This window comes from Epinephelus fuscoguttatus, linkage group LG2, assembly GCF_011397635.1.
Source record: "Epinephelus fuscoguttatus linkage group LG2, E.fuscoguttatus.final_Chr_v1".
NCBI classification, from domain to species: Eukaryota; Metazoa; Chordata; class Actinopteri; order Perciformes; family Serranidae; genus Epinephelus; species Epinephelus fuscoguttatus.
Genome location: NC_064753.1, coordinates 47623147 through 47637888, shown reverse-complemented (window position 1 = coordinate 47637888; position 14742 = coordinate 47623147). Strand labels below are relative to the sequence as shown.

At 44.0% G+C, this 14742-nt stretch overlaps 1 protein-coding gene across 2 annotated transcripts in view; it reads right to left on the bottom strand.

Annotated features, from left to right (window-relative positions):
• adamtsl3 (ADAMTS-like 3) overlaps positions 1–14742 on the bottom strand; it is a 315217-nt gene that overhangs the window by 148773 nt on the left and 151702 nt on the right. For both annotated transcript variants that reach the window (XM_049561501.1, XM_049561507.1), the window contains exon 4: positions 5033–5160. In XM_049561501.1, the coding sequence (XP_049417458.1) occupies positions 5033–5160 (128 nt within the window). The remainder of the gene's footprint in view (positions 1–5032; positions 5161–14742) is intronic.

Below are 14742 nucleotides of genomic sequence, written 5' to 3'. Positions count from 1 at the left end.
GGCAAATCTGAGTAAAATACAGACTTCCCTTATCCTGTGCAAATGCGCCACACGAAACAAAGACAGGGGGCGGTGTCCCAATTACATGAGGTCTCCTTGTAATACCAGTCCTCTGCACATACGACATTAACACACAGTACATAAACTACTTGGACCTCAGGTGTGATGCTAACGCTAGCTCTCGTGACTAGCCCCATATTGTGACAAACACAAAGTGTTAGCAGCTGCTGGGCGATCTCGATCCATAAATTGTCCATTATTTGGTTGTTGAGGTCGTCCTCACAGTGTTTGTTGTACATTGTTGGGTGTTGAGAAACCAAATTGATAAGACAATCCCTGTTTTGGCAGAGAGCTACCCATGACCTGGAGGTCACTGGTCAAACATATGCTTCTGCAGCTGCAAATCCCCTGAAATCGCTAAATGTGAAACAGCTTTAAATCTTTCTCTTGTGAGTCCCCCTCCATTACTGAAGAGCTACAATAAATCACTGAAATATCCCTTCACCTCCTTTTTATCTTACAGATAAATACCTTACAATAGTCTCAGAGAGCGCTGAGTGAAACAAACCTGCTTATATTGCAGTCAGTATCAAAGATGGGAAATGGGGGATGAGCACGTGAAAGTTAAGGCCTTAGCTGACATGCTCTTCCAGGGCTCATGAATGTCTCTCTCAGCACCAGTAACTCTACACCCCACAGGAGGAAACCATCCTTTACTCTGCAGGAAACATTCAATGAGGCAACACTGGCCCAAATATGACAAAACACAACCATAAAACCACCTCCGGACAAACCCAACGGCCAGTTTGCAGGGTGTATTTATCCTCTTTTATCTCTCTTTCAGTACTATTCATTTCAACTCATAACCACAAGGTGCCAATTAACAAGCTTTAGCACTGCTGTGTGTATTTACCACATACACTGTTTGTTTGTGTGCAGGAGAAAAGTTCTTCCTTGGTGGGGGAGAAATTTCAGCAGTAGCAGGGTGAGAAAGCGAGGCTGAGTTGCAGTCAGATATAATGGAGACAAATGTGTTGCCAGGAGGCTATAGAATGATGCCATGGGGCACAGTCTGAAATAGATTGGCTGTGATGACTTCCTGAACACTGCACAACAAATAGCTGAGCGCAGACAGGCTGACAGTGAGAGCAGACAGCCTCTATGTGGCTTTTAAAAACAGCAGAGATCTGAAACCCACACACTTGATGCTTTTATCAGTGTGAGGAAGATACAGAACACATCCGACCCAGACACTGTCTCCTTGACTTCCTCGCATCACATCTACAGCGACCTGTGGAGACGCTCTGGACTCTGTCTGAGTTTCCAGCTCCTTCTTTCCCTCCCTCCCTCTCAGTTCAGTTCAACAAAGCTTCTTTTCAGTGATGTTTCTGTGTTTTTTAGATGACATCATGAACACACCTTTGGTCCTGGCATTCATGTGGATGCCACTTGACGCACTCCACCCACCCAAACACCACTGCAGACCAAGTACCCCCCATGGCAACAGCACTACCTGATGCTACCCTGCAAAAATCCATGACACATGCTGGTACTCCATCTCACAACCCACAGGACTCAAAGGATTTACTGCCAATGCCCTGGTGCCAGACACCACAGGAAACCCCAAGGATCATGTGTCAAAGCCTGACTGACTGCAGTCAGGGAGTAAACTTAAGCCCTTTTTAAACAGGAATTGTACAAATTTGCAGGAAAGCCCAATCAGTCTTTTTTCAGCATTGGCAGTATAAAAACAAAATCGGGGAGTGCAGCAAAATGCCGCCTACCTACTTTTGTTTATACAGAATGCGCCTTTTTCGGGGCAATGGGGGGCGTGAGCAAGTAACAAAACGTGTAGCTCAACGTGTGATGTAAACAGTGACGTGGGAGGGAAGCCGTGGCTAGTCAGTCCTTCGGTGATTCTCTCATAAGTCGGCCCATTCTTCACCGTCTCCGTCATCTGACGGTTAATGGCCTCTTCGTTTGTGAGGACAAGGAGGGCGCGCAATCCCTTGTCTCCCCAGTTGCTCATCTTTACTGTGCATTCACACCGGGCGTGAGTGAAGTGATTTACTCGCACGTAACGCGAGTAACGCGCCACGCGTAACGTGTGAGTTTGGACACCATACCATTTTGTTACTTTGCGTTATCACGGCAGTTGCACGAGTAGTGAGCCTGCCCATTTTCACTAGGTAACAACATCTGGCCCGCCAGTCTCTCCTCAACCATGGCTGAGATAACCACCATCGCTGCTTTGTACCGGCTCTGGAAGTCTCAAATGCGTCGGGGGGCCAAACGCCGTCGTTTTTGGGTTCACTCTATCCTGCAGAAGCGCATCCAGCTCGGCGAGTTTCATCACCTCCTCCAGGAACTCCGTCTGGATGATAGCCATGTTCAGCGGTACTTCATGCTGACTGGGGCCCAGTTTGAGGACCTGTTGGCGAGGGTTGGCGCCAGGATCTCCCGGCAGGACACCAACTACAGGCGCTGCATTTCAGCTGTGGAGCGCCTGTCCATCTGTCTCCAGTGAGTAGCAGTTTATTGTTGTGTCAACAACTGGACGTCAGGGAGTCAGGGCGTCAAGACGTCACTGATGTCCTGACGCCAGTGACGTCGGGAGAATCTCAACGCTGATTGGCTTTTGCGGCACAGCATTATGCGAATTCGCCTCAAAAGTTCAATATTTTCAACTCGAGTGATGAGGCGATGGACGCGAATTTGCGGCTATTGCGTCTTTGCATTGACTTTGTATGTAATCTCGACATGCGAATTTGCGCTCGGTGTGAACGCACAGTTACAGTGTCTGTCAAGTTTGCGTTTCCTTCTTGCTACTAGCTGCTCGCTAATTCCTGCTATCAGCTGTTTCCTGTTTATCCACCGCCAGTGGGTCGAACGTGCGGCGTCATCAACAGCCCTCCCACAAGTCATCAACAGCCCTCCCATTGTGGAAGGCCGCCTCAGTCTTTTTAAACTAAAAGGTTCCGCCAATATGACTACCCTACGAGGCGGAAAATTGGGCACCTCGGATCAACTCGCCAATCTGCCTCTGTGTGTCTAAATGCTCGCAGCTGGCTGGCAAAACTGCCCAACATCCCAAAATCTGGCAGTGTAAAAGGGGCTTTAGCCTGCAACAGTGCCTGAGTGAGTAGTACGTGTCAAGTGGCATCCACATGAATGCCAGGACCCAAGGTTTCCCAGCAAAACATTGCACTGTAACACGATGATCAACGTTTTTCACCTTACCTGTCAGTGGTTTTAAATGTAGTGGCTGATCAGCAAATGTTCTTGTTGTGTTTAGTCATTTAGTAATTTGTGTGTACACTTTTTTGCCTAATTAGTTCCATGGCTTTATGGATGGCAATATCACTCTGTTGATCAGTGCACGACTTTGGTCCAGACAGATATAGCTCAATAACTACTGGAAGGATTGTGATGAATTTAAAGACATTCACGGTCCTCAAAAGATCAATCTCCCTACCCATTGTCTATTGATCAGACAATGATAAACCTTTTCGACTTGTTTTTCGGCTCTTCTCTATATGCACATATCTACATATAAATGCAGATACATTTTCCAAAAACCTAATATAAACCTAACTCATCATCAGACGATAGCCGATGGTAAATACTACTCGGACTATAAACTGACTTCAAATGAAAACCAGCGCACTTCCAATACCAAAATCTTGTCCTGTCGCCTACAGATACCAAAATATATGTTCTGATGACTCTTCCCTGACTTTTCCTCCAGCACCACCAACACCTGGCCCCAGGTTTTTCATCTGTCAGTTTATTCATGCTGCTTTAAATAAAAACACACCAATACTATGAACGAACATTAAAAGGAGTGTGAACCAGACTTTTCAACACAAGGCCAACAAATTAGGTAATAATCAAATACCAAACACCAGGGGCTTTTGAAGGCCCAAGTAGGTCTGGGGGCCCTGAGGCAGTTTCTCACTTGACCAGCAAGTTGGGTTGGGCATTTGAGTTACTACAAATGTATTATTTTGATAAGGACATGTACATACATATTTTCATATATTTCTATTTACTATAATATACAAAACAAGAGCCTGCCCTTTAAAATACGACCTCATAGGTTGTTTGTACAAGCAGCTTATTAAAAAACCCTGTTGCATTCCTGGAGAGGGCTCTATCTAAAATGCTGGACATAACAGTACAATGGTTAATTGAACATGCTCACAGAATCAGCCCCTGGATCGTGGACAATAAGCACAATGGACGGACTTCGTGCACATCCCAAGCAAATGGAGATATTTGGTGAAATGGGAAACGAGTCATGATCTATCCAGTTTTCTCCAGAATGGTTAAATGAGATGCCTTCAGGGAGTGCAAGAAGCTGCTGCACCAGCACGGTGTCAAGTTCACTCCCCAGTACCCAGCCACACTGACGACTGACACAAAGGAGGGTCCGCACTGCTTGGACAGTCCAAGTAAAGCCATAGATTTCATTCAGAACGCATAAGACACAAGCTTTGATGAACTGGAATCATGATTTAAGCTCTCAATGACCTGTCTGTTTCCTGTTTGTGCAGGTGAACCACTCACAGCACATCTGAACCGATGTGAGACCAAAACACTCAGTGAACTTTCTGCTGTCACTGCACTGACAAGTTTGCTTTGGATCAGTATTTATGGTCACGAAGACCTGCGTCTGCATCCTTCACTGACTCAACACATAACTTGTCTTCAAAGGCTGAGTGTACCAGTGAAGTGATTGGACTGGAAACATCTGCTTAACTGGTATCAAAACAATTCAGAGGGATATTTTGTAGTATGAAAAATGCAATGTGTCAGCTGAGCAGATTTGCAGCTCTGACCAGCTGACAGTTTTAGTCATTAAACAGTCTCATCCTCCCCAGTGACGAGCAGCAGCTCTGCACGGGGATCACACGCTGGATGCTGGATTCTTTTCTTTCCCTTTTTAATGATCAGATTTCTGCCATGAGGTATTTCCATACTCCAAAGACGCTGTCGTATTGTGCCTTGTTAGATATTAAATGAGGCTTACCCTCCGTTGAGACAGCGCCGTAGAGAGTAGGAGGCTCCTCCTCCGCAGGTGCGAGAGCAGTCACTCCAGGGGCCCCAGGCGTCCCACCCGATGTCCCTGTCTTCGTCTGAGCGGGTCATCCTGGACGCCTACAGAAGGTCAAACACCAACACAGAGGTCAGTTATTTCAATCTGGTTAGATATTCATGTTTTCACAGTGAGCGTGTTCTGACCAGTTGATATAAACCACTGTACTGACGAATACAGCTCTCTGAAGAGTGAAAACATAAGGAACCCTGAAGAGGAAAGGTTAGCGGTTGTAAGAGGACAATCTTATCAGCCTTTTAAGGACCTGTATAAACACTTGCACAGCTGCCAAGGTGGAGTTAACTTTAGAAATCTGCCCCGTCTCCTAAAAATGACATTGTTATATAACAAATTGATCAAACCCATGCAAAGTCTTCATACTAAACATCTCAGTATTTCATTTGTTTTCTTACAAGATCTGTTCCTGACAACTTTGGGATTGCAAGGATGATATGTTATGTCCACTAACAGGTTGACATTTTCACTTTGTCCATTACTTTAGATAATGACAGTCGTGTTGGGCAGCAATGTATACTTAACGGTACACTATGCAGGATTGTCGGGTACTGTTTGCAATCACACTTGTGGTGGAAAAGTGAAAGTAAAAGCCAACCCCAGATTCACACTTATTTGGCATTTCCCCTCACCATACTTGGGTTTTTTTGGCACTGTGTCTCTTGAATGCTTGCTGCTTACAGTCTGGCATGTGGTCACTACCTTTTTATAAAGCCTCGACCTCACCTGAGCGCCGTGGAGGTACACGCCCATCCAGGCAGAAGGCAGAGTCTCGGCAGATAAATACACCACCACACACAGAAGTCATAAGTAGGGGTGCATGATATTTGATTTCTTGCCGATATCAGATATTCCGATATGTAACAACTCGTTTGACTGATAACCGATACCGATATTGAAATATCCACAGTTTTATCAGCACAAATAAGATAGTATTCATCCATCCATCTATTTTCATCCGCTTATCCGGGCCCGGGTCGTGGAGGCAGTAGGCCAAGCAAAGCACCCCAGACGTCCCTCTCCCCAGCAACACTTTCCAGTTTCTTCTGGGGGACCCCAAGGCGTTTCTAGGCCAGATGGGATATGTAGTCCCTCCAGTGTGTTCTGGGTCTGGTGTTTGAACCCTACACCTGTAGGGTGTTGACACCATTTGATGCAGAAGAGTAGTGAAGCTGCTTTAAAGAATAGCTCAGTGTATATATAGTGAATGTGTGACAGGGACAGGGAGAAAGAGAGTGTGATGCTGGAGCAGACAGATGTTGATGTTCACAGCACAGGAGAAATTAGCAAGTGGTAGTAAAGGAACAGTGTTTCAGTTTGTCCATAAATAAAGCTGCTAATTTCAGACCAAGTAAAGTTCCTGTGTCTTGTTTCCCAGCTGCTGGGTGAAGTGAAGGGGGTTAGCCCTGAAGTTAGCATCAACTTTGGCCCCAGAGGTAAAACAAACTCTCTCCTGTGCTTCTCTACCACGGTCTGGAAGCTGGAGCAGGAATGGTTAACACAGGGTGTATTTGTACTGCGACGTTACCTCTGAGTGTTTCACTGTGCAGTGGGCACTGGCTGTTGTGTTTAGAGTAGATGTTGGAAAAGTTATCTCTTGGGTTTTTTTTTTTTAAAGCTCAAGATTTGAGGCTGTGGGCATGTTCATACTAAACAAACCAAATATGATCAATTATTTAGGACAGTGTACAGTGAGGTCAGGGTGGATGTTAGCCGGCATATGCTGGCTTTTCCTTGATATTAAGTGTAGTTGACAGGCAGACTGAAATATCAGCAGCCAAAATGTCTGGTGGGAAATAGGCCAAATTAATTATTCAATCAATTAATTGCACATTAATTAGCCTAACATTGTGTGATCTATGAGATATGATGCCAAGACAGATTTGATATAAACGCATATTATGCAGAAGAGATTTTAGGATCTTAATAACAGAGGATTCTATTAATCCACCAAAGCTGTTCAGAGTGCATCCCTGTCTCTTCAGAGCAAACACCACATCCATGGCAGTTATACCCCTTCTTCCACACTCATTGGCTGGCTTGGCTTGGCTTGGCTTGGCTTGGTTTGGTTTGGCTTGGTTTGTCTTGGTTTGGTTTGGTTTGGTTTGGGCCATCAGCCCAGCGCAGCAGAGATTTTCATTTCCATTACAACAGGACCACCTCCCTGAAGGTGTCTTGTCTTGAGTGATGAAGTTTAAAAGCAGCGGGCTGATCCAAGGCTAAAGTCCCCTGCTATTTTTGCTGCATGTGTTTTTCCACAGCAGGGCAGGTAAAAGACCTGTTGAAGGTGAGCTGTTTGCAGAGGTGCAGTAAGAGCCTGTTGTCTGCAGCTCTTCATCATCATCTCACTGTGGCTGTGGCTGTTTCTCATTTTACTCTTCCTCACTGCCGTATTATTAGACTCTCCTTTATTGAAAAAAAGCTGCTAACAAAGTTCTGCTAATTCAGTTTTCGAGCAGCAACTTCACACAACTTCTAACACGGCTGATAGCGAACATGAAACAGTGAAATAAAGCAGATATCTAAAGTAAAAACAGGACGCAGGAGAGAAACTAAACTCCAAACCACAGAGATTCAGCTAGAAGCTACAGACGTACTGAGAGCTGAACACACAGAGACTTTTAAAAATTCTCCCAGGTCTCCTGCAGACATAGGTGAGGAGAGCCTTGCAACACACACGGCTTGTTTGAGGGGAAGAAGCGGGGTTGTTGGGTATTTGTTGCCGTCAGTGAGACGTCACTTCTTAACTGATAATGGACACTGGAAAAGGCCCATTAGTGTACTTGGTGTTGGTGCCGGCATCATAGATCAGGAAGTCCTTTAGCACACAGTGGGTTAACTTTAAGATCAGACCAGCAGTGGGCTTGGTGATTCTCTGGATGTTATCAAAGAGGACTTTATAGTGAGGCTTTGTGCCTCCTTTATCATGTCCCTTTCCTCTTTTGCCTCCTCCAGTCATTTCTCTGATAAGTCACCCCGTTCAGTCACTGCTCCTTCATTAAGGCTATCATTTTTTTTAAGTTATGTGTGACTATCTTGGAATACAGAGGGGATCACAGTGTTTGTGATTTTTTTTGTGTGTGTGTAAAAAAATTAGGCTAGTAGTTCTTCTATATAGCTGAAATTTTAGAAAGAGCCATAAAGAGCCATATCAGCCAATGGCCATAAAAAAAAACTCTGGCATGTAACAGTAAAGTTTTTATCTGTCTGTCTGTCTTTGGTATGTTTGACACTGCAACAGATTTAACAGAATCCTAATCAGAAAAAAAGTCAGAAATCCAAGGAAAAAAAATTACACATCCCATGATCTGCACTTCCTTTGATTTAAATGACATCACTGTCTCACTCCATGTATGTTACCCTGAGCTCGATCTGGGACTTCCTGTCAATGAGATCTTGGTCTGATTGCTGTCAGAAAACTACCAAACCCGCTGCAGTTTTTAAGAAACTCTCTGAACCAAGCAGGTGTGAAAAATACTCAACAATAAATTCTTGATAAAGCTTGAGCTAAAAAAGCTTAAAGGCCCAGTGGGATGCGGTGAAAGTGTGCCATGCTGGCAGAGATCATTTCTGCTCTCACAGTGACAGCAGATATATCCACACTGAGCTAACACAGCAGCACATCAGCATGTCGGCTCAGGCTAGTTTGGACTGGTGTGACAGAAAAGTAACAAAATCCCCGTGAACTATCGACTGACTCGACTCAGGAGCAACAGAAACACTTCATACAGACACTGTACAGCTGACCGACACGTGTGAACCCTGCGGGCAACAACACCTCAATCAATATCACTGTCAATCAGATTGCATGAAATCAGGATGAGGTAGAATTCTCTTAAGACTTAATAAGGTTCTCTGAGGTTTGCTGGTGGCCTCGCATGCAGGAGTATTTACAGCATGGTGGGGTCTAACACACAGCACATGACATTCACACACTTTGTCTTTTCTATAATTAGAAATAACAGCCCACACTTATAATTACAGCTGCAATAATCTGTTTCAGTTTTTATCCACAGAGAGCTGCTTGTCCTACTGCTTCTTTTCTTTTTTTTTATCAGCTCAGAGATTTGTCATCAGAAGAAGTCACGTCTGTTTTTGCTGACATGATGAAAGGAAACATGCTAACAACATATAGGCCTATTGTGGAACCAATATTATGTCTCATCAAATGGGCTGTTGTAATGTCACAAATACCTGTACCTCTTTTGAGATGCATTAGGCTTGTTTGTCTTGTATTTGTTTACATTTTAGCAAATTGGTACCACTGAAAGTATGTCAGATTAATTATTAGAAGTTCCTGTTTGCAGTGTGCCCAAGGATGTACACACATCTATCACTGCATTGCTTTGATACTAGTCCATACCCATTGGTAGCTTTGTCCCCTTCTACCTCTGCCAATCCTCAATGCCTATGTGCAGTTTCACATAGATTGACCACGTCAGTGAGTAGAAAAGCATGGGACAGACAGAATGACACACTGACAGTTTCCGTGATTATGTACAGCATACCATACCATGACTTAGTCATACCAAACATTAGAAAACAACACCAACATTGGTCCACAGGGGGAGCCACAGTGATCGGTCGCATTTTAGCCATTTTGAAGCATTTTTCTGTTGTTATAGCGCCACCCAGTTGCCAATTAGAGTTAAATTTCTCCAGTCACCTTGAGGTGTCCTGTTCTACATATCTACCAAGTTTAGTAAAAATCCATATGGCGGTTAGGCCTAGATAAGAAATGAGCTCTCTAGCGCCCCCATTTTGTTTGATGGGCTCAATAATGGAGGGGTCCCCTCAGATTATGTGTGGTCATATGCCTACAAAGTTGCGTGGTGATGGGTGAAACCCTTGAGATGTTCTACACCTTTATGTGATGAGCCACGCCCTCCGCAATATTCATTGCCTTATAGAAGCTCAGTTTTAGGAAGTTTTCCAACTTTTGCCAAGAGGGAACTTTAGATATTGCTCCCTAGATTATGTTCACCCAGTTTCATGCAGATCGCTCAAACTTCCTAGGAAGAGATCCATTTGAAGTGTTTTTCAAAAAATTCAAAATGGCGAAAAATCTATATAAGCGGAAGTTATGGGTTCTTGAGGCAAATGTGTTCCTCATGAGGAGAGGCATCTCTGTGCAAAGTTTCATGTCTCTACGACATACGGGGCATGAGATATGCCCATTCAAAGTTTGACATTTCAATGGGTTGCTATAGCGCCCCCCTTTGGCCAATTGATGTAATATTGCTTCATTGGCATCCTCCCATGACCCTCTACCACTGTGCCAAATTTCACATGGATTGACCAAGTCAGTGAGGAGAAAAACCTGGAACACACACACACACACACAGAGTTTTCATCATTATATAGTATATAAGACCAGTTCTGAAGTTCTGTTTATTCACAATGGACATCAGAGATGATTTTCTCAGAGTAAGTCACAGAACAATATCAATATATGACAATGTATATCTGTATGTTAAGATTTGACTGAGTTATGACTCCCCTCAAGCTAAAACCATCCTGTAATGTCACAATTGTTAAAATGATGAGTTAATTTACAGAGGAGCATCGTAAATGAGGTATGTGTGTAGAAATGTTGTAATCTGTGAACAAAATAAGTGCACACACAATATTACTGTCAGGTTCATGACACGTGCACACCTGCTAATTTTGTTCTGCCAACCATGCGTAAGTTCATGAATCACAATCATTCTAAATTGCCAGGTGTGTTTTTAGGGTAATGTTGCTCAGTGTGGACAACATAAATCCATCAGCACACCTTAAATTTCAATATGACATCTTTGACCATTGCATTGGTTTTTAATGTCTCTCTTGGATGGCACAGACTCTTGACCAGATTATGTAGCTGCATATATTCTAATCCTCACTTAGACGAAAATCTCGCTAAAATGACCTTAAAACAAGTCGCAAGGCAAGTGACATCTACTCAAATTAGTCACATAGTCTTGCATAATTGGATCTATACTCATAATAAGTCCTCTGATACTTTGAATTTAAACATCAAATGATCAAACTTGATAAGACGTAAAGTTTTTGCAGTGTGGAGTTATTCTGGCACTACGACAGTAAACTGTCTGTCACACAGTGTTTTTCATTAGGAGCGTCCTCCAGAGAGTAAAAAGAGTCCAGCAGTTAGTCGGCACAGGCCACAGGTCTCACTCTGCTGCAGAACGCGCTGCTGGAGAACCACTTCTTTACCCTCTGTGGCCACTGAACAGCAGCATTACCTCACAGTCCTGTGATACACTCATCTGTTTGAGGCACGCAGTCCTAACAGGCTGCATCTCACCCCCAACCTTCCTCCTATCTTATCTGCTGCGTTAAAAGCCCAGATAAAAGAGAGGGAGCGACGGAGGGAGAGACTTTGATACAGAGGGGGAGAGATGGAAAGAGAGTGGGTTTTCCTGGCTGCGTGTCACCAAAAATAGGAAAATTGGCTTCCCTTGGGTCAGTGATGTCACAGCAGACCCTACGGTGCCAAAGAAAAAGGAATCTCATACTGTGCTGCGAGTGTGTGTGTGTGTGTGTGTGTGTGTAAGAGGAAAACTGAAGCACAATGAAGTATTTATGGAAAATAAGTCAGAGAAGCAAAGAACTCAGCTTTCTAAAGTGCTTTTAAATTGTGCCCTTCAACCCGTGCGTCACCAGACCAATAGTCAAAACACGTATTTATACAATTCAGAAAACTGTTTTTCCTGGAGAAGTGGTAGCGCAGGGCCTCCACCAAAACCTTTCTTGCCGTGTCAGTGAAACCCAGAGCACAGGAACAAACTCTAATTCCTCTGACAATGTTATTTATGCCTGGTCAACCAGAATTAACATTTCTGACATGCCTCCGCAGGTTCCATTTCACCCTGCCTCCCAGGCCCCGATCACTGGCTGACCTTGGAGCTGGCAGAGCGAAACACTTTGCTGTCTTCAACCTTGTTACGTCGTACCCCCGTAGATGGGATCGATTCGCAAGTCTTGGAATTTTGCACTGCGGTGGAACTCAGTATTCTCTCACTTCCCTCCGCCTGCTGCATCCAAAGAGACAGACTGATCCGCTGGAGAGGAATTAGACACGTTAGCACTCTGCTAATAGGATAAAACCACCTTTTGTTGTTGGGCTCAGCCGGCTAACAGCCATCACAGACCTCCAACAGTAATAACATCGGCATGAGGAGAATCTGTCCAGCCAAGGCTTTTTCTGGCCTGCCTGGTCCATTGTGTGAGCTCTGCATAGTTCTGTATCAGCAATCTGTGTCCACTGACAACCCAGATGACCTGGATATGTACAGTAGATTTCTCTATTTACCCTAAGTAGGACCCAACATGGTACTTAGCTAGTCCCCAAATACAAGTTCTACTGTACTACTTTCTAGTAAGGCACCCTGTATGAAGGCTTCATGAGGGTTCATAACTACAAACTTGTTAGAAAGTGAGAAATGTTCCTAATGTGGCTCTGAATATAATCAGGGCAGCTATCAAGTAACAGTGAAAACAATTTAGTAGTTTAATGCAGACACGGTTACATACAGTACAGGCCAAAAGTTTGGACACACCTTCTCATTCAATGAGTTTTCTTTATTTTCATGACTATTTACATTGTAGATTCTCACTGAAGGCATCAAAACTATGAATGAACACATGTGGAGTTATGTACTTAACAAAAAAAGGTGAAATAACTGAAAACATGTTTTATATTCTAGTTTCTTCAAAATAGCCACCCTTTGCTCTGATTACTGCTTTGCACACTCTTGGCATTCTCTCCATGAGCTTCAAGAGGTAGTCACCTGAAATGGTTTCCACTTCACAGGTGTGCCTTATCAGGGTTAATTAGTGGAATTTCTTGCTTTATCACTGGGGTTGGGACCATCAGTTGTGTTGTGCAGAAGTCAGGTTAATACACAGCCGACAGCCCTATTGGACAACTGTTAAAATTCATATTATGGCAAGAACCAATCAGCTAACTAAAGAAAAACGAGTGGCCATCATTACTTTAAGAAATGAAGGTCAGTCAGTCCGGAAAATTGCAAAAACTTTAAATGTGTCCCCAAGTGGAGTCGCAAAAACCATCAAGCGCTACAACGAAACTGGCACACATGAGGACCGACCCAGGAAAGGAAGACCAAGAGTCACCTCTGCTTCTGAGGATAAGTTCATCCGAGTCACCAGCCTCAGAAATTGCAAGTTAACAGTAGCTCAGATCAGAGACCAGATGAATGCCACACAGAGTTCTAGCAGCAGACCCATCTCTAGAACAACTGTTAAGAGGAGACTGCGCGAATCAGGCCTTCATGGTCAAATAGCTGCTAGGAAACCACTGCTAAGGAGAGGCAACAAGCAGAAGAGATTTGTTTGGGCCAAGAAACACAAGGAATGGACATTAGACCAGTGGAAATCTGTGCTTTGGTCTGATGAGTCCAAATTTGAGATCTTTGGTTCCAACCGCCGTGTCTTTGTGAGACGCAGAAAAGGTGAACGGATGGATTCCACATGCCTGGTTCCCACTGTGAAGCATGGAGGAGGAGGTGTGATGGTGTGGGGGTGTTTTGCTGGTGACACTGTTGGGGATTTATTCAAAATTGAAGGCACACTGAACCAGCATGGCTACCACAGCATCCTGCAGCGACATGCCATCCCATCTGGTTTGCGTTTAGTTGGACGATCATTTATTTTTCAACAGGACAATGACCCCAAACACACCTCCAGGCTGTGTAAGGGCTATTTGAGCAAGAAGGAGAGTGATGGAGTGCTGCGGCAGATGACCTGGCCTCCACAGTCACCGGACCTGAACCCAATGGAGATGGTTTGGGGTGAGCTGGACCGCAGAGTGAAGGCAAAGGGGCCAACAAGTGCTAAACACCTCTGGGAACTCCTTCAAGACTGTTGGAAAACCATTTCAGGTGACTACCTCTTGAAGCTCATGGAGAGAATGCCAAGAGTGTGCAAAGCAGTAATCAGAGCAAAGGGTGGCTATTTTGAAGAAACTAGAATATAAAACATGTTTTCAGTTATTTCACCTTTTTTTGTTAAGTACATAACTCCACATGTGTTCATTCATAGTTTTGATGCCTTCAGTGAGAATCTACAATGTAAATAGTCATGAAAATAAAGAAAACGCATTGAATGAGAAGGTGTGTCCAAACTTTTGGCCTGTACTGTATGTGTATATATGATGAGATGCAAAGCCTTCAGACATAAATTTACAAATTATTTATAAATGATTTAAAGGTGCTTTTTGTTATTTAGAATACATAGTTGATTTAGAGTCTTATTCCCAAGTCATCAAATACCGGCACTTTGGGCTGGTGGTTCGGTCAACACATTCTCACTCTGACCTCGTCACATATCGATGTTTGGTCATGGACTCTCCACATCGAAATACAATGTGCAAGGTACCCTAGAAGTGTTGGTTGTTGATGTTCTGGGATGCCGTGTCAACTGGAAATGTACAGTTTGCGTACAGTCTATTACATTTACAATCTTACGGGAAGCAAACACTGGCCTCCCTGGTGAAAGTCAGTGGTTGTTGGACCCAACCAACACCTCTCCTGTCCACCCTAATCAGACTTTCGCTGGCTTCACTTTCGTTCTTGTTCTGCCACATTTCCCCCTGATGCTGCCAG